The sequence below is a fragment of the Panthera tigris genome, chromosome A2 (assembly GCF_018350195.1).
Source record: "Panthera tigris isolate Pti1 chromosome A2, P.tigris_Pti1_mat1.1, whole genome shotgun sequence".
Taxonomy (NCBI): Eukaryota; Metazoa; Chordata; class Mammalia; order Carnivora; family Felidae; genus Panthera; species Panthera tigris.
The window spans coordinates 19,760,883-19,784,983 of NC_056661.1; the positions used below are offsets into that span (position 1 = coordinate 19,760,883).

At 36.6% G+C, this 24,101-nt stretch overlaps 1 protein-coding gene across 4 annotated transcripts in view; it reads left to right on the plus strand.

Moving 5' to 3' along the window:
- The window catches only part of DOCK3 (dedicator of cytokinesis 3), a 579,897-nt gene that overhangs the window by 202,220 nt on the left and 353,576 nt on the right, over nucleotides 1-24,101 (plus strand). For all 4 annotated transcript variants that reach the window (XM_042979031.1, XM_042979034.1, XM_042979033.1 and 1 more), the window contains one exon: nucleotides 12,338-12,434. In XM_042979031.1, coding sequence (XP_042834965.1) covers nucleotides 12,338-12,434 — 97 coding nt within the window. The remainder of the gene's footprint in view (nucleotides 1-12,337; nucleotides 12,435-24,101) is intronic.

Sequence of the window (24,101 nt, forward strand, 5' to 3'; positions counted from 1 at the left end):
AATTATACAATTTTTAAAACTTTGTCAGTCTGGACACTCTGTGAATTATATTTAGTCTTTTCTAATTCTAGAATTGAAGAGTATGGAATTCCCTCTTTGTCATACTTCAGCTATATTATACAAGGTATTATAGTTAGTATGTGTTTCCAAATTGATAATCTCTAGAATATTCTCCTTTAGCTTCATAAAGTTTATATTTTGCTCTTCTGTAATTTGTGGACTGTAGTATAAGTTAAATCTCATCACCACACCCTTTAAAAATGGTCAGAAAGGAACAAGGAAGATAAGAATGAAGTAAAAATTTATAAATATATATGATAGAGGAAGGAACAATACGTAGTAGATGATATAGACATGTTTCTCTACCTAGTTGCAGGTATTAATTTTCATTAACGAACTCCTTTTTTTACTACCCATTTTATGATGTTTTTTCTTTAGCACCTCAGCTATGGTATTTGAGCCTTTGGTGATTCAGTATGATAAGGGATGATATAGTTTTTTCGTTAACATTTACCACAGAGTATGACAATATTAGGATGTTCCTTGTGGATCCCTTTGGTTCCATCTGTGTGTCTCCCCACTTCTGTTATATAGCAGTAAACCTGTTTCTTCTTGAGGACTGGCAAAAATTAAACACAACAGCCAATACCAAAACCGCCTCTTTTTTCCCACTTGTGTGCCCAGTGGCAGGAAGTATTTAAAACTGAAACAGCCTCATGGTAATCTCACATTCGGTGTAATTGAATCATGTTCTCATCTGGTATATTCATATTTCACTTGGATTCTATATCAGTGGAGTAAAAAATCCTCAAGAGATTGGAACCTAAAATTTTGCAAGTGAGTCATTATGTTTGAGAGTGAGAAGTGTCCCTTCCATTACTACTTCTTTCTTGACCCATGTTCTGTCTTTGGGAAAAACATAGCTATATTGGTTCCTGGTTCAGAGCATTTATCACATCATGTGGATAGTGCCCCAGTCTTTAAAAAGATAGCATGGTGAATTATTTTAGAGTCCTCTCTGTTGTTCTGTACAGTCCAGTGTTCTGGGTGATGAAGTAATTAGTAATGTCAGTTAATCCTGTGGGCACCAGTCTATTATTCTACTTCTTTTGGTTTCATGTGGGGTCCTTGCACATATTTCAGTTTTACCCACATTAACATGATGGCAAATAAAATATTGAGTAGTCTACTGAAGGTCATGTTTCCAGAGTTAAAGGAGGCAGAGGAAGTAAGTCCAAATCCCATCCCTTTTATGGTGAATGGAGTCCAGTGTAGTACACTTGCCAAATTGTGTTGGCTAATCCACTTGGAGGATGATACTATATCAGAGTCTCAGCGTTACCCACTGCTACTAGCCAGTTCTCATTCAACACTTGTACCAGATCAGCCTTGATGAGGGAAAGCCCATGGAGTTAAGCTTATTAATAGCTGTAATGCCTTTTACCACATTCATTGTGGGATATCTGGGGAAGGAAACAGACTGAATTAATGGGACACTTGGAGGAGTGTTGGAACATTGGCTTCCTTTGCAAGATAACTCTTTAAGTCTTAAGGAAGTCTTTAAGGAAGGCAAGGACACCCTCATGAGTAGAGAAGGAGGGCCTTTTTCTACTGCAAAGTGAAGTATATTAAGGGTGGAACTTGGGCTCTTTTAAGTTGTCCCATGTCATACTTTTATTTCTACCATGCTTTCTAATCAGTAGCCTGCCTTTTATCTTCGTATTTATGGGAAGACATAAATTCAACTGACCTTGTAATTCAGCAAACATCAGGATCAAAACTAGAGTTTGGTTTTTGGTTTTGAGCCCTGAAAGTGAAAGAGAAGATTAATCTAAGTGAACTCTTACACAGAACATCAATAAAGTGAGCATTCAGCTTTTTGTAGCCCTGGTTTTCTGACCACAGATGATCCTTCCAATTAGATATTACAGAGTATATTAAATTGTCTCATCTATCCATTCTACATTTGCTAGATTTATTGAACTCTTAGTTTATTTAAAAACATTTTTAATAATTTTATTCAATTATTTTTATTTTTTATATTTTAGTTAATATAGAGTGCAGTATTGGTTTCAGAAGTAGAATTCAGTGATTTATCACTTACATACAACACCCAGTGCTCATTACAAGTGCCTTAATACCCATCACCCATTTAGCCCATCTCCCATCCACCTCCCTCCATTAGCCCTCAGTTTGTTCTCTATTAAGAGTCTCTTGTGGTTTGTTTCCCTTTCTTCTCCCTCCCCCTTCCCATGTTCATCTGTTTTGTTTCTCAACATTCCACATATGAATGAAATCATACTATATTTGTCTTTCTCTGACTTATTTTGCTTAGTCTAATAATTCTAGCTCCATCCATATTGTTGCAAATGGCCAGCTTTCATTTTTTTGATGGATGAGTAATATTCCATAATACACACACACACACACACACACACACACACACACACCCCACATCTTCTTTATCCATTCATCAGTTGATGGACATTTGCACTCTCTCCATAGTTTGACTATTGTTAGTACTGCTATAAACATTGGGATGCACGTACCCCTTAGAATCTGTATTCTTTTTTAAAAATATTTTTAATGTTTATTTTTGAGAGACAGAGAGCGAGCAGGGGAGAGGCAGAGAGAGACACACACACAGACTCTGAAGCAGGCTCCAGGCTTTGAGCTTGTCAGCACAGAGCCTGACATGGGGCTCATGAATCATGGCCTCATGAATCATGAGATCATGACCTGAGCCGAAGTTGGATGCTTAACCAACTGAGCCACTCAGGCACCCCATCAAATCTGTATTCTTTTACCATTTGGGTAAATTCCTAATAGTGCAATTGCTGGATTATAGAGAGTTCTATTTTTAGTTTTTTGAGGAACCTCCATACTGTTTCCAGAGTGGCTGTACCAGTTTGCATTCCTACCAACAGTGCAAGAGAGTTTCCCTTTCTCCACATCCTTGCCAACACCTGTCTCCTGTGTTGTTAATTTTAGCCATTCTGACAGGTGTGAGGTATCTCATTGTGGTTTTGATTTGTATTTCCCTGATGATGAGTGATGTTGAGCATCTTTTTATGTGCCTGTTAGGCATCTGGATGTCTTCTTTGGAAAAATGTCTATTCATGTCTTCTGCCCATTTCTTAATGGGATTGTTTGTTTTCTGGGTGTTGAGCTTCGTAAATTCTTTATAGATTTTGGATAGAGTTAAAGGGAGAATCAGTAGGTCAGCAGTACCCAGAAAGTTTCTTCCTTTTGATTATGTAGTCCAAATTACCCTTTTATACTTGTCTTTTTTTTTTTGTCTTTGACCTCATTGTTGGTCTATTTAACAAACTGCTTTCTTGTTTTTTTTTTTTAAGTTTTAATTATTTATTTATTTATTTATAGAGGGCACAGTGAGGGAGGGGCAGAGAGAGAGAGAGAGAGAGAGAGAGAGAGAGAGAAAGAGAGAGAGAAGAGAGAGAGGGAATCCCAGGAGGGGCAGAGAGAGAGAGAGAAGTGAGGCTTACCTGAATTGGGCTCATGTTTACCTGAAATGGGACTCAAGCTCACCTGATGTGGGGATCGAGCTCATCTGATGTGGGTCTTGAATTCATGAACCATGAGATCATGACCTGAGCCGAAGTCAGATGCTTAACAACTGAGCCACCCAGGCACCCTTAACAAACTGTTTTGAAACTCAACCTCAGACTTACTGTGCTTGTAGCTGTATGGATTTCTATTGCATGTGTTCTAGGAACCTTGGCATTACCATCACCACAGCTGATTGGGGATTTGGGGGCTTGAAATGGATAGATGAGAGAGGCGATAGGAAGGGAATCAATAATGGTGCGCATGTAAGAAATACTGGAAGAATTATTGACAGCTGCCAAAGAACAATAATTTGAGCATCTCAAGGGCTCTGGGGTAGACTTCTGCATTGTGCAGTATTAGACAACTTAGAGAAGAACACGCTTATGTCCTAACTTATCACAGCATGACATGAAATGAAAAGTATAGACTTTCTCTGATTATGCTTTCTTGCTCATCTTACTTCATTGCCTTCTAACTGCTCTCCCCCCTTCTATCCATGGTCTCCTACAGTTTATTCTCAACATAGCTGCCAGAGTTATGTGAAAAAAATCATTTTATACTTGTGTTTAAAATCTTCCAATGGCAGGGTGCCTGGGTGGCTCATGAACATCCAACTCTTGATTTCAGCTCAGGTCATGATCTCATGGTTCATGGGATCGAGACCCGTGTCAGGCTTCACGCTGACAGCATGTGGCTTGCTTGGGATTCTTTCTCCTTCTCTCTGTGCCCTCCCTACCTCCCACCCCCCACTACTTGTTCACCCCTGCTCACTCACTCGCTCTCTCTCTCTCTCAAAATAAACTTAAAAAGAAATAAAATCTTCCAATGACTTTTATTTCATTCAGAGTAAAAACCAAGTTCTTATAAAGGCTTACAAAGTTATATGACCTGGCTTTGCTCCTTCTACTCTCCCTATTTCTGAGTCTACTTCAGGTACAGTGACTTCCTTACTTTTATTCGAACATATCAGGGATGCTCCTGCCTTAAGGTTTTTGTTCATGCTGTTTCCTATGCTTGGAGTACTGTCCCTGGCTAAAACTCTGTTACTTCCTTCAGGCCTTTTCTCAAATCTCAGTGAGACACATCCTCACTACCATATTTAATTCTGCCTCCTCATTCCCCTCACCAACTTAAAACTGAATGCTCCCACAGGACTGCTGCCTCTTTAAACTGTCACTGGGGGGTGCCTGGGTGGCTCAGTTGGTTGAGCGTCCGACTTTGGCTCAGGTCATGATCTCACAGTTCATGGGTTTGAGCTCCACATCAGGCTGTGAGCTGACCTCTTGCTCAGAGCCTGGATCCTGCTTCAGATTCTGCGTCTCCTTCTCTCTCTGCCCCTCCCCTGCTCACGCTTTGTCTCACTCTGTTTCTCAAAAATAAATAAATGTAAACTGACTGTTGCTGCCACCAAATTGATTTCTTTCTATTCTCTTCTTCTTTGGGTAATTGGTTTTCGTTTCTAAGTCTGTGGTAGGTTGAGTTCAGGTTATGAGCCTGTACTATAATAATAGAAAGGCTGAGAAATCAAGTGTCTATTATCTTCTGGTTGTATAGTGGAAGGCAACTCTGTCTCTACATTTGGGGTTTAATCACAGTTTTTCTGCAACACTGCTGTTCTTTTCTGCTGGGAATCCTGTTATGAGTAGGTTGGAATTCTTTCACTTATCTCTCATGTCTCTTGAGTACTCGTTCATACCTTGGGTTACTTTTTTGCTTTGACCTACATTCTAGAGTGATTTCTTCACTACTCCCTTGCTACTAATTTTCTTTTGAATTCTGTCCAGCATGTATCCTTTCTGTTGAGATTTTCCCCCCCTACTGCTAATGTTTTTTGACATTTAAAAAATTGTGATAAAATATTCATAACATACAATTTAGCATTTTAACTATGTTTAAGAGTGCAATCCAGTGGCATTAAGCATATTCACAATGTTGTGCAACCTTCTTGAGTATTCAACTCTAGAATTTTTCATCATCCCAAACAGAGACTCTTTATTTCTTAAACAGGTAACTCCCATTCCCACTTCCTCCAGCCCCTGGGAACCTCTCTTCTTTCTATCTCTATGAATTCTCCTGTTCTAGGTTCCTCATATAAATAGAATCACACAATATTTGTCCTTTTGTGCCTGGCTTATTTTACTTAGCATAGTGTTTTTGAAGCTCATGCATGTTGTAGCATGTATCAAAATTTCATTTATTTTAAATGTTGAATAATATTCCCTTATATATACGTATTGCATTTTATTATTCTATTCAACCATCACTGGACATTTTCTTCATATACTTTTCATTTGTAAAATTCCGAGTTGGTTCTTTTGCACATTCATTAGCTCTTGTTTTATTTGTTTTTGCTTGTGTTGCTTCTTTTTCTTTTTTAAATGGAAGTTAACTAATTTCTGTAAACATTATAAAAATTTTTTTATTACATTTATTTATTTTTGAGAGAGTGAGACAGAGCGCAGGTGGGGGATGGGCAGAGAGAGGAGACACAGAATCCAAAGAAGTCTCCAGGCTCTGAGCTGCCATCACAGAACCTGACACAGGGCTCGAATCCATGAACCATGAGATCATGACTTGAGCCGAAGTCAGACACTCAGCCGACTGAGTCACCCAGGCATCCCTCTCTAAACATTATAAACATATAAAAATGTTTATCAGACTTTTATAAAAATCTGAGGAGATTTTGAATATTATTTTTAAACCTTGACCATTATATTTTTCATGTTTTAGAATTTTGGTTTTTAGAAGTGAGAGATTTTGTTTTTCCCCTCCTTCTCTCCCTCTGAGCACATCTGTATAGTGCTTATGCAGTTACCTCTACTTGCTCCCAAGGCCCAATGTAGACCCAAGTTATACAATAACATTTTAAATCTCTTTCCCCATAGTTATATTTGGGCTATGGCAGATCATGACCCTAGGCTGAGGGGAGGAGGGAACTGCTTTAGGCCCAATCTATTTAGTTCTAGAACCTTTAAAAGCCATAGTTCCAAGTGAGGTTCAGTAGCAGTTTTTTCTGCTTGGCCTGTGCAATAGTATGTTTGTAATAATACTCTATCTGAATTTTAGGAATTTTTAGGATATTGATTTTGTGTTTATAATCTAAGAAAAATGAATCTGTTTTAGTTTAAAAGGCGAAAGATTTATACGATTTGAAGAGAAATCAGAGTATGAATCTGTTTTAGTTTAAACTTGATTAGTATAAATTGAAGTGAGTCCAAAGCCTTAGAAATTTCAAATAGGAATGTAAATTTCCCATAGATGTTCCTGGTTAAAATAGCTGAGGATGTAATATATGAAACTTTCCATTTTATTCCATACATTATTTCTGTATTAATCTTATTAAAACACAGCACTCTTTTTTTTTAATTTTTTAATGTTTATTTATTTTTGACACAGAGAGAGACAGAGCATGAGCAGGGGAGGGGCAGAGAGAGAGGGAGACACAGAATCCGAAGCAGGCTCCAGGCTCTGAGCTGTCAGCACAGAGCCTGATGCAGGGCTCGAACTTACAGAGTGACAGATCATGACCTGAGCCGAAGTCAGACGCTCAACTAACTGAGCCACCCAGGCACCCCAAACACTCTTTTTAAAACATTTTTTAATTTAAATTCTAGTTAATTAACATACAGTACAATATTGGTTTCAGGAGTAGAATTCAGTGATTCATCAATTACATATAACACCCAGTGCTCATCATAACAAGTATCCTCCTTAATACCTATCACCCATTTAGCCCATCCCCCACCTCCCTCCCTCTATCAACCCTCAGTTGGTTGTCTGTCTTTAAGAGTCTCTTATGGTTTATTTCCCTCCCCCTTTTTTAGAAAATATATTTTCTATTTTTTAGAGAGAGAGTGCAAGTGGGGGAGGAGGGGGGAGAGAGAGAGAGAGAGAGAAGAGAGGAGAATCTCAAGCAGGTTCCATGCTCATTGTGGAGCTCTATGTGGGGCTCGAGCCCACACCCTGGGATCATGGCCTGAGATGAAATCAAGAGTCAGATGCTCTGGATAAAGGGCTAGTATAAAATCTATAAAGAACTCACCAAACTCCACACCCGAAAAACAAATAATCCGGTGAAGAAATGCGCAGAAGACATGAGTAGACACTTTTCCAAAGACATTCAGATGGCCAACAGACACATGAAAAGATGCTCAATGTCACTCCTCATCAGGGAAATACAAATCAAAACCCACTGAGATACCACTTCATGCCAGTTAGAGATGCTAAAATGAACAAATCCGGAGACTATAGATGCTGGCGAGGATGTGGAGAAACGGGAACCCTCTTGCACTGCTGGTGGGAATAAAAACTGGTACAGCCACTCTGGAAAACAGTGTGGAGGTTCCTCAAAAAATTAAAAATAGATCTACCCTATGACCCAGCAATAGCGCTACTAGGAATTTACCCAAGGGATACAGGAGTGCTGATGCATAGGGGCACTTGGACCCCAATGTTTATAGCAGCACTTTCAACAATAGCCAAATTATGGAAAGAGCCTAAATGTCCATCAACTGACGAATGGATAAAGAAGATGTGGTTTATATATACAATGGAATACTACTTGGCATGAGAAAGAATGAAATCCTTCCATTTGCAGCAACGTGGATGGAACTGGAGGGTATTATGCTAAGTGAAATAAGTCAGGCAGAGAAAGATAGATACCATATGTTTTCACTCATATGTGGATCTTGAGGAACTTAATAGAAGACCATGGGGGAGGGGAAGGAGAAAAAAAGTTACAGAGAGGGAAGGAGGCAAACCATAAGAGACTCTTAAGGACTGAGAACAAACTGAGGTTGATGGGGGAGGGGAGAGGGGAAAGTGAGTGATGGGCAGGAAGGAGGGCAGCTGTTGGGATGAGCACTGGGTATTGTATGGAAACCAATTTGACAATAAATTATATTTAGAAAAAAAAGAAAACAAAAAAAATAATAAAATTCTTTACTTGCCAAAAAAAAAAAAAAAAAGTCAGATGCTCAACCAACTGACCCACCCAGGCGCCTCTGTTTCCCTCTCTCTTTTAAAACACAACACTCTTATAACATCCCCTGTGTCTGTTTTCATAGGGTCAGGTTTAAATCTCTTAGCCTTGCCCTGATAATACCTTCTGTCTTTTCAGTTACCTGTGTGTCCCCAGCATGAATCCTCTTTAATATGTTTTGCTCATTATTTTCTCTGTACCTTTTTTATAGCTTATTACAGCCTACAGGGTCCTCTCTCTGCCTCCTTGCTTTTCAAACCTAACCTTCCTTTGGGAACCTCACTTCCTTCATGTAGCTTTATCGTCAGTTTACAGTGAACATTTTCCTTCAGAACTGCACAAAAACTTAAAGTTGATGTCACACAGCATCTATTTGTGCTTTATATTTAAATTTTGTTATTAAGATTGTGATCTCCCTGATTGTTTCTATAAATCTCCTGATTATCTCTGTAGCACTCTTAAAAACATGGAATATAAAAATAATTTCAGAAATTAATGTTTATATGCAGTTATCCAGTAGTTTGAAGAAATAAAGGATGTCTTCTCTTTGAATTCAGTTTTTTGTAGTAAGTCATTAAGACTTCTTTTTCAGATCTGTCATTTGTCACTGGCTTACTCTCCTTCATCTGAGAAGTTCAGTATGACTTATTTTTAAAAGTTAAACTAAATTAAACCATTTATTTAAACTGTTGTAGTAGTACCTGAAATAATTGGTAAAGTTGAGTTTTGGAGTCACTACCTTGGATGCTAGTGACACAAGGAAAAAAAATATATCCCATTTTACTCTTAAGCCTTTGATGAAAGTTTTTATCTATCTATCTATCTATCTATCTATCTATCTATCTATCCATATCTAAATTCTAGTTAGTTAACATACTGTTTAGTATTGGTTTCAGGAGTAGAACCCAGTGATTCATCAGTTACCTAGAACACCCAGTGCTCATCCCAACAAGTGCCCTTCTTCATGCTCTTTATCCATTTAGCCCATCCCCAACCCATGCCCCCTCTAGCAACCCTCCAGTTTGCTTTCTGTATTTAAGAGTCTGTATGGTTTGCCTCTCTCTCTGTTTTTATCTTATTTTTCCTTCCCTTCCCCTGTGTTCTTTTGTTTCTTAAATTCCATATATGAGTGAAATCGTATGATATTTGTCTTTGTCTGACTTACTTCACTTAGCATAGCACACTCTAGTTCCATCTGTGTTGTTGCAAATGGCAAGATTTCATTCTTTTTGATTGCCGAGTAGTATTCTATTGTACATATATACCACATCTTCTTTATCCATTCATCAGTCGACATTTGGCCTCTTTCCATCATTTGGCTATTGTTGGTAGTACTGCTATAAACATTGGGGTGCATGGGCCCCTTTGAATTAGCATTTTCATATCATGTGGATAAATACCTGGTAGTGCAATTGCTGGATCATAGGGTAGCTTTATTTTTAATTTTTTTGTTTTTAATTTTTATTGTTATTTTAATTGTTATTTTATATTGTTTTTAATTAAATAAATATTTAATTAAATATTTAATTAAAATTGTTATTTTAATTGTTTTATTTTTAATTTTGTTTGTTTTGAGAGAGAGAGCGAGCAAGCGCCTGTGTGTGCACGTGCACACTGGAGAGCGGGGGAGGGGCAGAGAGAGAGAGAATCAGAGGATCCAAAGTGGACTCAGTGCCGACAGCAAAGAGCCTGATGTGGGGCTTGAGCTCACAAACCATGAGATCATGACCTGAGCTGATGTCGGACACTTAACTGACTGAGCCACCCAGGTGTCCCACTATTTTTAATTTTTTGAGGAACCTCCATACTGTTTTCCAGAGTGGCTGCACCAGTTTGCAACCTCACCAATAGTGCAAAAGTGTTCCCCTTTCTCCGCTTCCTTGCCAAGATCTGTTGTTTCCTGAGTTGTTAATTTTTGGAAGTTTTTATTTTAATCAGCTTATAAATTTGATGAATGTGGATAGTTCTCTGGCATCATTCCAAGAAGATTCTTTTTATCTGTTGGACTGAAGCACACAAAATAAAACAATAAAGCCATAAAACACCATCAAGTAACATATATTCATTGATACTCAATATTAATGTACTGAGTTATCTTTGAACACCGTGGTGGTTTGTCAACCTATCATACTGTATAAAGACATAATACATAATGATAATAGTTTGTATAATATTTTGCTATTTCCAGGTGGTTGAATAGATTAATAAATCAGAATTATAGATTCTAATCACCTCAGCATATCAGTATATAAAATTTTTATACCAGAAAATATTTCATTATCCCTCACAATTGGCATAGACATTATAAAAATATTACCAAGTTATGCCCCTACTTTGAACAACCTTTCAGTAACTTTTCAGTCGTTTTACTTGAGTTAAGATCTGGAACATTTAGTATCATTTGAAAAGGCCCTGTCAGAGCTGGCTTCAGCATTACTGGCTTTTTTAAAGTTCTTGTTTATGTGAAATTCTTTCTAATTTTGGTGGCTTCTTGTATACTGTTTCCTCTGCAAGTGACACCATACCTGGTTTTCTCCCTCTCCACACACTTTTCCTGTCATGGCCTTTTTGCATCTTTTGGGCCATTCTACTTCTTCAGAGAAGATTTCACTGATCCTTTCTTTTTAAATCATGTCTCCCAGCTAAAATCTCTGATTGTACACTTTAATTTCCTTCTTAGATTCATCACTGTTCATTTATGTATGTTGTGATTATTTGTCTGTTAATTCCCTATCCAGAACAAGAGCTCTCTGAAGATAGGAACCCTGTCCACTTTTGTTCACTGATAAATCCTTGGCAGTTAGCACAGGGAATGGCACCACAGTTGATGCTGCTTACGAGGTAGGCTGAGGGAAACCCAGTACCTTTCTGACCCTTACCAGGATCAGAATTCCTCTACCAGACCCAGAATTCCTCTACTGACACAGTTTTCTAAGAAAATAGAATACCAGTATAATGAAGGGTTTATAAAATGTTTTAGAAATCAGTGTGTGGGTCCCCTTCCCCTCATTTCCATCAGATCTTTGCATTACTGTTAAGTGTTAAAGGGCACAAATAACTTAAAAAATTAATTTAAGCAAAACTTGGGCAGTATATGGTCTTTCTTTAAAGAAAAAGGCTTAAAAACGGTCTTTAAAAAAATTCTGTTTTAGGGGCTCCTGAGTGGTTCAGTCGGTTAAGTGTCTGACTTCGACTCAGGTCATGATCTCGTGGTTCATGGGTTCCAGCCCTGCTTTGGGCTCTGTGCTGACAGTTCGGAGCCTGGAGTCATCTTTGGATTCTGTGTCTCCCTCTGTCTCTGCCCCTCCCTCCTCGCCCTATGTCTCTCTGAAAAATAAACATTTAAAAATTATTTTAAAAATATTTTATTTTGTATTTATTTTTTTTCTTTTTTGTGTATTTTTATTGAAATTCTAGTTAACATACAGTATAATACTAGCTTCAGGTGTACAGTATAGTGGCTCAACACTTCAGTACAACACCCTGTACTCATCACAAGTGCCCTCTTTATTTCTTTTTTCTTAAAAAAGTCTGTTTTAAAGGCAGTATTTCTAAAAGTAAAATTGAGGACTTATATAGCAAAACCCAGGTATTTTTACATTAATTCAGTCCATTTACATTGTTGCATCATATTACTGCAAAAGAGTCTTTAATCAGTTGGATGTACCTCTCCTTTATATTTGCATGAATTTAAAATTTGAATTACACACATTAAAAATGTCAATAGATAGCATTCTGGTATTTTATCAAAGATAATGTGGCTGTTTGTTGTGGCTCTGGTTGTAGGCAGTATGAAACTGTGGTTCCACTTGAAGATTCTATTGTGACTGAGGTTACAGCAACTCTACAAGAATGGGCCAGTCTGTGGAAACAACTCTATGTGGTAAGTAGTTGATAACTAGCTTACTAGATCATTAAAATTCCATTATACCAAGTGAAAACATTTATCTTACCTATGCCAATTATAAATTTTTAGATTTCTGAATATTTGCAACTTTTCAATGTATGTTCCTAATATTAACTGAGACATAGTACACTGAATGTTGTTCAGTCTGAGGAGAATACATTATTTGTATGCCTGCAGTCCCTCCACCCTATCCCAGTCAATGGAATTTAAGTTCCTTAACACCAGAGATTTTAACTGTCTTACTCACTGCTGTAGCTCCAGAAGCTTTCATAAAATAGGTATTTACTGAATGAATGAGCAAACTTAAGAGTTGCACTGTGAGCCTAATGGTGGGTAAAGGCCAAGAAGTTGTATCCACAGTTTCTTATAGCTAGTAAGCTGATAGGATATGTCATATATGACATGCTTTGCTAAGCCCGTAATTAATAGAAAGATTAGTAAAAACCCAGCCCATATCCTCTGTAAACAGAAGTAGAGAGTGATAGGACACACAAAATCAAGGCTAAACATGAGTGACAAGGTTTGGGTTCAAACAAGATGGAATAAACACATTCTGTATATTCTTCTTAGTAATTGCAACAAAAATCCTGGACAAAACCCATAAATCACCTGCCAGAAAACTCTGAAAGTAAAGGAAGAGAAGGTGGAGTGATTAGGGACCTTTGGACTCAAGGATTGAGTGAGTTCCCTGATTGTTGTTTTTTCTTGCCTCCCATATACTTTGGCCTGGGATCTAGAGAAGCCCACAACGTGGATATACTGTTGGGTGCACACAAAAAGCATCAAAGAAAGCCTTTTTTTTTAAGCCAAAGGATGGCACAGCAAGACAGAAACCTTTTAATCTATCCTTTCTATTCTCCAGACAAACATTGCAATAAAAGCTGCACCCTCATACCCACCCAAATAGGCATTGCAGTAGTGGAACTACTCCATGTCATACACACACTCTTACCCCCATGTGCAGTAACACATGTTTCTCTCCAGTGGAGCCTTAGGTCAAACACTGACTTCTACCCCTCCCCACTATAGTAATGAGGCAGTGCCTCTTTTCATTGGAGTCTGTGGGAAGATTCTGACTTTCACTTCACCACCATTTGCAAGGTGGCACCTTTCTACAGCAGAGCCTGTGGGTGGGACTCTGGATTTCACAACTACCCAGTGTTAACATAGTGATGCCCTTATTTTGCAGAGTTCTGTGGGCAAAACTATGACTTCCTTCTATGCTCTAAAGTAAGGAAGCAGCCTCCATCCACAGAGGAGCCTGTGGTTGGAACTCTTGATTTCCATTTCCCTTATAAGAATAAGTGGGTCCCTTCCCAGCTGAGCCTATAGGCAAGACTGACTTTAACCTCCCCATTATGAGATAGTGCCGCACTCTAGTACACTGTGTAAACAGTCCTCTATTTTTCATCCTTGTCCTGCTGAAATGAGGCAGTGCTTCTCACCACCCAAATCCATGCAGAGTGTAAGTGAAGTAGAGTTCTGCTATCTAGGTAACACACAAATGGGGAAAACCAGAAGAGCACTGGAAAGACTTCATGTGCGAAATTGACATATGAATCACAGACCACAAAAGTGAGCCTAGAATTGCATTCTGAATCTAAGCAGATTGACCACCTACTAAAATAGAAGTTTTAAACAGGAATCTGAATGTCATAGTACAATACTTAAAATGTCCAGTGTACAGACTAAATTTATTTGTCATGTAAAATATCAGGAAAACTTTAAGAAGAAAAGATAACAGATGCCAACTTTGAAATTACAAAGACATTGGAATCATCAACAAGGGTTTTAAAACTGCTTTTGTAAAATTGCTCCAGCAAGCAATTAGAGACACTCTTGTTTTTTTTTTTTTTTAATTTGCATCTTTATTTACTTACATTATTTTATTTATTATATAATTTATTGTCAAGTTAGCTAACATACAGTGTATACAATGTGCTCATGGCTTTGGGAGTAGATTCCCATGATTCACCACTTACATACAACATCCAGTGCTCATCCCAGCAAGTGCCCTCCTCAATGCCCATCACCTGTTTTACCCGCCTTCCCACCCCCTTCCACCCTCAGTTTGTTCTCTGTATTTAAAAGTCTGGGTGGCCCAGTTGGTTAAGTGTCTGACTTCGGCTCAGGTCATGATCTTGTGGTACATGAATTTGAGCCCCATTTGGGCTCTGTGCTGACAGCTCAGAGCCTGGAGCCTGCTTCAGATTCTGTGTCTTTCTCTCTCTCTGCCCCTCCCCTGCTCATGCTTTGTTTCTCTCCCTCTCTCATAAATAAAAACATACACGAAAATTTTAAAAAATAAAAATAAAGGTCTCTTATAGTTTGCCTCCCTCTCTGTTTGTAACTTTTTTTTTTCTTTCCCTTACCCCATGGTCTTCTATTAAATTTCTCAAATTCCACATATGAGTGAAAACATGATATCTTTCTCTGACTGACTTATTTCACTTAGCATAATACCCTCCAGTTCTGTCCACGTTGTTGCAAATGGCAAGATTTCATTCTTTTTCATTGCCGAATAGTATTCCATTGTGTGTGTGTGTGTGTGTGTGTGTGTGTGTGTGTGTGTATACACATATACTGTATACACTATATATATATATATATATATATATATATATATATACACACACACATGCACACATGTATATGCACACACAGTATATATAGACACACTATATATATACACATACTGTATATACACACTACACACACACACACACACACACACACATCTTTTTTTTTTTTTTTTTTTTTTTTTACACCACTTCTTCTTTATCCATTCATCATTTGATGGGCAGTGGGCATTTGGGCTCTTTCCATAATTTGGCTATTGTTGATAATGCTGCTATTAACATTAGGGTACATGTACCCCTATGAATCATCACTCCTGTATCCTTTGGATAAATTCCTAATAGTGCTATTGCTGGGTCGTAGGGTAATTGTATCTTTAATTTTTTGAGGAACCTCCACACTGTTTTCGAGTTGCTGCACCAGTTTGCATTCCCACCAGCAGTGCAAAGGGGTTCCCCTTTTTCCACACCCTCGCCAACACCTGTTATTTCCTGAGTTGCTAATTTTAGCCACTCTGACTGGTGTGAGGTGGTATCTCAATGTAGTTTTGATTTGTATTTCCCTGATGATGAGCGATGTTGAGCATCTTTTCATGTGTCTGTTAGCCATTGGGATGAAGAGACACTCTTGAAACAAATGAAAACACTCTTGAAACTGCAGCAAGGAAATAGAAAACTTAAAGAATCAAATGAAAATTTTAGAACTAAAAAATAGACTAATAAAAATTTAAAAATTACTAGGTAAATTCAATAGCAGAATGGAAAGAACAGAGGAAGGAATTAGTGAGCTTAATGATGGATCAAAAGAAATTATCCAATCTGAATAATGGAGAGAAACTAAATGGAAAAGTAAACTTAGCTTCAGAGACCTGTGGGACAATAACAAAAGATATAACATTTAAGTCATCAGAGGACTAGACAGAAAGGACAGAATGTGGAGTTAAAAAAAAATTGAAGAAATAATGGCTTAAGTCTTCCCAAATTTGGCAAAAGATGTAAGCCAAGAAGCCAAGTAAACTCTAAACAGGATAAACCTAAAGAAATCCATGCACAATCACATTGTAGTTGAATTTCTGAAAATTAAGGCAGAAGAAGCAAATCTTTGTATATATGTATATGTATATTTTAAAAAATTTTTTATGTATTTTAAAATTCCAATATAATTAATATACAGTGTTAGATTAGTTTCAGGTGTGCAATTTTGTAATTCAACAATTCTGTACATTACTCAGTACTCATCATGATAAGTGTACTCTTAATCCCTCCCCTTCACCTATTTGACCCATCCCCCCACCCGCCAAAGAAAAAGTTTTAAAAGGAAAACAACACATTACCATTAGGGAAATGACAATTTGAATGACAGCAAATTTGTCATCAGAAACTATGGAAGACACAAGGGAGTGGCCCAACATTTTTCAAGTGCTGAAAGAAAAAAAACCTGATGTTACCCCAGATTTGTGTATCCAGGAAAAATATATTTCAGGAATAAAGGAGAAATAAACACATTTTTAGATGAAGGAACCCTAAGAAAATTTGTTGCCGTTGGGTTGGTTCTAAAATAGTAGCTATAATGGATGTTTATCAGATACAAAGTAAGAGATAATGTAAGGACACTTGGAATGTAGGAATGAAGAAATCAATAGAAGGGGTAAATTCTGTTAGGTTTTTAAAGTAGTCTTTGAGGAGACGAAGCAGAAATTATAACACTGATATGGATTTCAGTGTATGTAGAGGTTTATATTTAAGAAAGTTGTATCTAAAATGGTGATGGAAAGGGACATAAACTGTGGTATCTGCATTCTATTTCAAGTAGTAAGATGTTGATACTGGTAGATTATAATACATTATGCATATATGTTATAATCTCTAGAGGAATCATTAAAACTGTTACACAAAGCAATATAATAAAAATGCTATCAATAAACCAAAATGGAATACTAAAATGTTCAAATAACCTATAAGAAATTAAGAAAGGGAAAACAGAGGAAGGTGAAACAGAGGGAACAAAAAAATAAATACTAAAATGGTGGATTTAAATCCTAATATATGAATAATAAAAAGATGAACATTGGCAGAGTTGATAAAAAAGACTTGACTGTGTGCTGTAAGAAACTCCATATATAATGACATAGGAGGTGAAAAGTTAGAAAAATACATACCATTCAAACATTAATAAAAAAAAGCTTGAATGGCTATAGTAAGAAAGTATTATATTAATTATGAATTATTTCTTCCTTAAATATAAATAAAAATAAATAAAATGAATTATATTACTATTAATTAAAGTTGATATCAGAATAAAGAAAAGGGATATTACAGAGTGGTAAAAAGATCAATTTACCAAGAAGATGTAACAATCTTAAATATGCATGCACCAAAAAACAGCTGCAAAATAAATGAAATAAAACCTGAAAGGACTGAATAGAGAAAATGGAGAAATCATTTATTATATTTGGAGATTTATGACCCTTTCCCCTAGTAATCGATATAACCGCTTGACAAAAGTCCCGAAGGATAGTGAAGAACTGAACAATGCCATCAACCATTGGGACCTAATTGAAAGTTTTAGACTGTTCCATCCGATAAAATTGGAATACAGATTGTTTTCAAGCATATGTGGAACATTCACCAAGATTGACAATATCTTGGGTCATAGAACAACTCAACAAATGTTCAGTAATTCATGTCATACAAAGGATAATCTGACATTAATGGAAGCAAAATAGAAATCAGGACCAGACAACAGGAAAATATTGAAGCACTTAGAAATTAACACACTGTTAAATAATCCATGGATCAAAGAGGAAGTCTCAAGAAATAAAAAATATGTTTAAATGAATATAAATGAAAATATAATGTATTATCTGGAAAACAGTGTGGAGGTTCCTCAAAAAATTAGAAATAGAACTACCCTATGACCCAGCAATAGCACTAATAGGAGTTTACCCAAGAGATACAGGAGTGCTGATGCATAGGGTCACGTTACCCCAGTGTTTATAGCAGCGCTTTCAACAATAGCCAAATAATGGAAAGAGCCTAAATGTCCACCAACTGATGAATGGATAAAGAAGATGTGGTGTATATATACAATGGAATACTACTTGGCAATGAGAAAGAATGAACTCCTACCATTTGCAGCAACGTGGATGGAACTGGAAGGTATTATGCTGAGTGAAATAAGTCAGTCAGAGAAGGACAGATACCATATGTTTTCACTCATATGTGGATCTTGAGAAACTTAACAGAAGACCATGGGGGAAGGTAAGGGGAAAAAAATAGATACAAACAGAGAGGGAGGGAGGCGAACCACAAGAAAGTCTTAAATACAGAGAACAAACTGAGGGTGGATGAGGGGTGGAGGAGAGGGAAAATGGGTGATGGGCATTGAGGAGGGCACTTGGGATGAGCACTAGGTATTGTATGTAAACCAATTTGACAATAAATTATATTCATAAAAAATATAATGTATTAAAATGTGTGGAATGCAGTTGAAGCAGTGCTGAGAGGGACATTTATAGCATTAAGTGCATATAATTAAAAAAAACATGGTATCAAATCAATAACTACTTCAAGAATCTAATAAAAGAAGATAAACCCAAGCAAGCAGAATGAAAGAAAAAATAAAGAGCAGGGATCAATGAAATTAAAAATAGAAAAACAAGAGAAAAATCAATCAAACCAAAAGCCAGTTTTTAAAATATCAATAAAATTAATAGACATCTACCAAGACTTACAAAGAAAACAACTGAAATAATAATTACCAATATATTTGGACTAAAGAAAGAGATATCACTGTAGATTCCATAGACATTAAATTGACAATAAGAAAATGTTATAAACAACTTCATAACATGTAAGTGAGAATCTAGATGAATCAAACAAATCCTTGAAAATCACAAGTTGCCAAAATTCACCCAAGGTAAAATAGGTAATCTGATTATGCTACAGGTATTAAAGTAATTGAATTTATGAAAATCCTTCCCAAAAAGAAATGTCTAGGCACAGATAGTTCCACTGGTGAATTCTACCAACAGTCTAAAGAAGAAAAGACAGCAAAATGATTCAGAAAAAGCATTTGAGGAAATCCAACACTCTTATGATAAAAATGCTCAGCAAACTCTGAATAAAGGGAACTTTTTCACCCTGAGAAAGGGCATTCATAAAAACCTACAGCAAATATCATACTTAATTGTGAAAGTCTGCTTTTGGGAACAAGGTGAGGAAGTCTGCTTTTAACAGTTTTATTCCACATAGTACTAGAAGACTAGAAGATTTAACCAGTGCAGTAAGGCAAGAGCATCCTATTCAAGGCCCAGATCTACCCCCACTACCACCCAAATACAAGATATGCTAAGAAACTGAAGCATGTTTGGTTAGCATTAGATCAGTTTAATAAAGTATGTGCAACACTTGTCTACTAAAAACTATATAAAACATTACTGAAAGAAATTAAAGAAGACCTAAATAAATGGAGCAAGAAGTCATGCTTGTGGGGTGGAAAACTAAATTTTGTTAAGATATCCATTAATTTCAAAATGAATTTTTGCATCAACACAGTAACAAACAAAATTTCAGTGGGCACTTTTGTATAGAAATTGATTACGTTGATTCTGCAATATATAAGGAAATATAAATACCTGGGATGTCCAAAGCAAACTTGAGGAAGAACTAAGTTGGAGCATGTGATTTTTTTTTGTGTATGTGATTTCAAGACTTACTATGAAGTACAGTAATCAAGACAAAAGGTATTGACAAAAGGATAGGCATATACATCGATGGAATAGATAGAGATAATAATTGACCACACAAATATGGTCAATTAACTTTTTCACTTATATATTTTAAATAAAGATTGTATATAATTTAAGGTGTACAACATGATGATTCAATATATATGTAATTGGTGAAATGAGTGCTAGAGGCAACCTAATAAGCATGTCACCTTTTCCTCACATAGTTACCATTCCTTGTGTGTGATGAGTGCCCTTGAAATGTACTCTCTTAGCATATTTTTAGTAATCAATACAGTATTATAGAGTATAGCCCTCATGCCTGTATATTAGGTCTGTGGCTTATTCATCCTCTGTAATTGGAACTTTGTACTCTTTGACCAACATCTCTGTTCTCTGCTTCTGTAATTTATACTTTTTTAGATTCTGTATATGTTATTTAAAATATATATATATGCGTGTGTGTGTGTGTGTGTGTGTAGTATAATATGTATGTAATCCTAAATGGTATACATTTGTTTCAGTGTTTATATGGTTAGAATTACTCTGTACATATTTTTCTACAACTTCCTTTTATCCCTCAGTAGTATGTTCTCACATTTATTCATGTTGTATTAGTAGTTGTTCATTTCATGGTTATATAGTATTCCATGTGCTTATGCCCTATTTATCCATTCCACTCTTGGTTGACATTAAGGTTAATTCCTTTTTTTTTTTTTTTTTTTTTTGCCCATGTTCAAGAGTGAGACTGGTCTATAATTTTCCTTTCTCCAGTGTCCTTGGTCTGGTTTAGGTATCAAGGTTATACTAACCTCATAAAATGAATTGGAGAGTTTTCTCTTTTTTAATTTTCCTATAAAAACTTATATAAGATTGTGATTACCTGTTCCTTTATTTTTTTTAATGTTTATTTTTGAGAGAGAGTGAGCACAAGTGGGGGAGGGGCAGAGAAAGAGGGAGACACAGAAACTGAAGCAGCCTCCAGGCTCTGAGCTGTCAGCACAGAGCCCAACGTGGGTCTCACACTTACGGGCTGTGAGAACATAACCTGGGCCTAAGTTGGACGCTCAACTGACTAAGCCACCCAGGAGCCCCTGTGATTACCTGTTCCTTGAATAGCTGATAGAACTAACCTTTAAACTAGGATAGTATTTTCTTCATTAAATGATACTTTAAATTACGGATTCTATTTCTTTATTGCTTTTGGAATCATTCATGATTTGTTTGTTTTTTTTAAGAGAGAGAGGGGATGGGGAAGGGCAGAGGCATAAAAAGAATCCCAAGCAGACTCTTTGCCTAGAGCAGAACCCCAGATGGGGCTTAATCTCACAACCCTGAGATCATGACCTCAGCAGAAACCAGAAGTCGGATGCTTAACTGACTGAGCTACCCAGGTGCCCCCATTCAGGATTTTTCTTGTCAATTTTGAGAATTTCTTTGTTTTAGGAATTTTTCTATTTCATGTTTTTAATGGTAAAGACATAAATTGCCTTCTGCAATAGTTAATTCCTGTTTTCACTCCTAATATTCTTTATTTGTGCCACCTTATTCATCTCACTTTGACTTGCCAGAGATTTGTCTATTTTAGTAACCTTTTCAGGTAATATCTTTCGGCTTTGCTAACCGTAAGTTATGGTCTCATTTTCTATTTATTTAATTTGTGTTCTTGTTTTTATTTCCTTCTACATTTTTTGTGGGCTTACCCAGTTTTTCTTTTTCCAACTTATATATAGTTGGAAACCTAGCTCATATGTTTTTTTATTTTTATTTTTTTTTATTTTAGAAAGAGAGAAAGCACGAGCGGGGGAGAGGGACAGAGGAAGAGAGAATCTTAAGCTGGCTCCACGCTTGGCAAAACCTGACATGGGACTCAGTCTCATGATTATGAGATCATGACCTGAGCTGAACTCAGGGGTCAGATGCTTAACCAACTGAGGCACCCAGGCGCCCCAGCTCATTTGTTTTTAATTCTTTCTTTAGGTATGTCTAGTGTGCTATGTAACGAGCCATGAGTTCATTGATTACATTTGTTCCAGAAACTCTTTGGTTATTTTTTTTAGTATTTATTTTAATTCCAGTTAGCATACAGTGTTATATTAGTTTCAGGTGAATTACTATAATATAGTAATTCAACATGTCTATAAAACCCTGCGCACATCATGACAAGTGCACTCCTTAATCTCTGTCATCTGTTTCACCCATCCCCCTCACTGCCTCCCCTCTGGTAACCATCAGTTAGTTCTCTATAATTAAGAGTCTGATGGCTAAAATCAGCAACACAGGAACAACAGGTGTTGGTGATGACGTGGAGAAAACGGAATACTTGTGCACTGTTGGTGAGAATGCAAACTGGTGTAGCCACTCTGGAAAGCAGTATGGACATTCCTCAAAAAGTTAAAAATAGAATTACATATGATCCAGCAATTGCAGTACTGGGTATTTACCCAAAGAATACAAAAACACTAATCAAAAGGGATACATGGCACCCCGATGTTTATAGCAACATTATTTACAGTAGCCAAGATATGGAATCAGCCCAAATGTCTACTGATTGAATGGATAAAGAAGATGTGGTTAGATATAGGACAGAATTACTCAGCCATAAAAATAATGAAATCTTGCTGTTTGCAATGACATGGATGGAGCTAAAGAGAATAGTGCTAAGCAGAATAAATCAGAGAAAGACAAATACAATATGATTTTCCTCATGTGGAATTTAAGAAACAAAAACAAACCAGCAAAGGAAAAAAATAAGAGACAAAGAATTCTTTAGGTATTTTTTTTAAGTCTGCCTGGTTAGTTTTTACAGCCTTTTCTTCCTGTTATGTACTGTACTCATTTATTTCTTTAAACATAGATATCCATAATATTTTGTATATGATCATTTCAGTGTTCAATTTTTGTACTGATTCAGTTGTCTTTTTTAAATTAAATTTATTTTATTTCATTTTTAAATGTTTATTTTTGAGAGAGAGAACGAACTAATGGGACAGGAGCAGAGAGCGAGAGGGAGACAGAAGATCTGAGGTGGGCTCTGCATTGACAGCAGAGAGTCTGATGTGGGGCTGGAACTCAGGAACAGTGAGACCATGACTTGAGCCAAAGTTGGTCACTTACCTGACTGAGCCACCCAGGCCCCCCTGATTCAGTTGTCTTTTTGTTTGCTGACTCTTGTGTATATTTCCTTGTTTTAATCCTGTTTTTGGTGGTTTTGTTTTTGTTTTGCAGCTGATGTTCTTTGGAACTATAACTCTAGGAATTCTTTAAAGCTAGGGTAAAAGCATTTCTCAGAGAAAATTTACATTTGTTTTTGCCAGGTTCTTGGGGTATTGCCTGTCTTAGAAACATGTTGAAGTTTATATTGAGGTATTTGATAGGAATTGCATTAAATGGGTAGATTGCTTTGGGTAATATAGACATTTTAACAATATTTCTTCTTCTAATACATGAGCATGGAATGCTTTCCATTTTTTGGTGTCATTTTCAGTTTCTTTCATTAGTGTTTTATAGTTTTCAGTGTTCAGATCTTTTACCTCTTTGGTTAGGTTTATTCCTAGGTATTTATGGTTTTTGGTTTGCTGTAGTGATCGAGATAGTATGACACTGGAACAAAAACAGATACATAGATCAGTGGAACAGAGTAGAAAACCTAGAAGGAACCCACAACTATACAGTCAGTTAATCTTTGACAAAGCAGGAAAAAATATACAGTAAAATAAAGTCTCTTCAACAAATGGTGTTGGGAGAACTGGACAGCAACATGCAAAAGAGTTAATCTGGACCACTTTCTTACACCATACACAAAAATAAATTCAAAATGGATGAAAGAACTAAATGTGAGACGGGAAACTATCAAAATCCTAGAGGAGAACACAGGCAGTAACTTCTTTGACATTGACCATAACAACTTCTTTCTAGATATGTTTCCTGAGGCAATAGGAACAAAAGCAAAAATAAACTTGGGACTTTATCAAAATAAAAAGCTTCTGCATAGCAAGGGAAATATGCAACAAAACTAAAAGGCAACCTACAGAATGGGAGAAGATACTTGCAAATGACATATCTGATGAAGGGTTAGTATCCAAAATGCATAATGAATTTATAAAAGTGAAGACCCAGAAAACAAATAATCCAGTTAAAAAATGGACAGCAGACATGAGTAGGCATTTTTCCAGTCAAGACACACAGATGGTCAACAGACACATGAAAAGATGCTCAGTACCACTGGTCATCAGGGAAATGCAAATCAAAACTACAGTGAGATATCACCTCACACCAGTCAGAATGGCTAATATTAAGAACATAAGAGACAACAGGTGTTGGTGAGGACGCAGAGA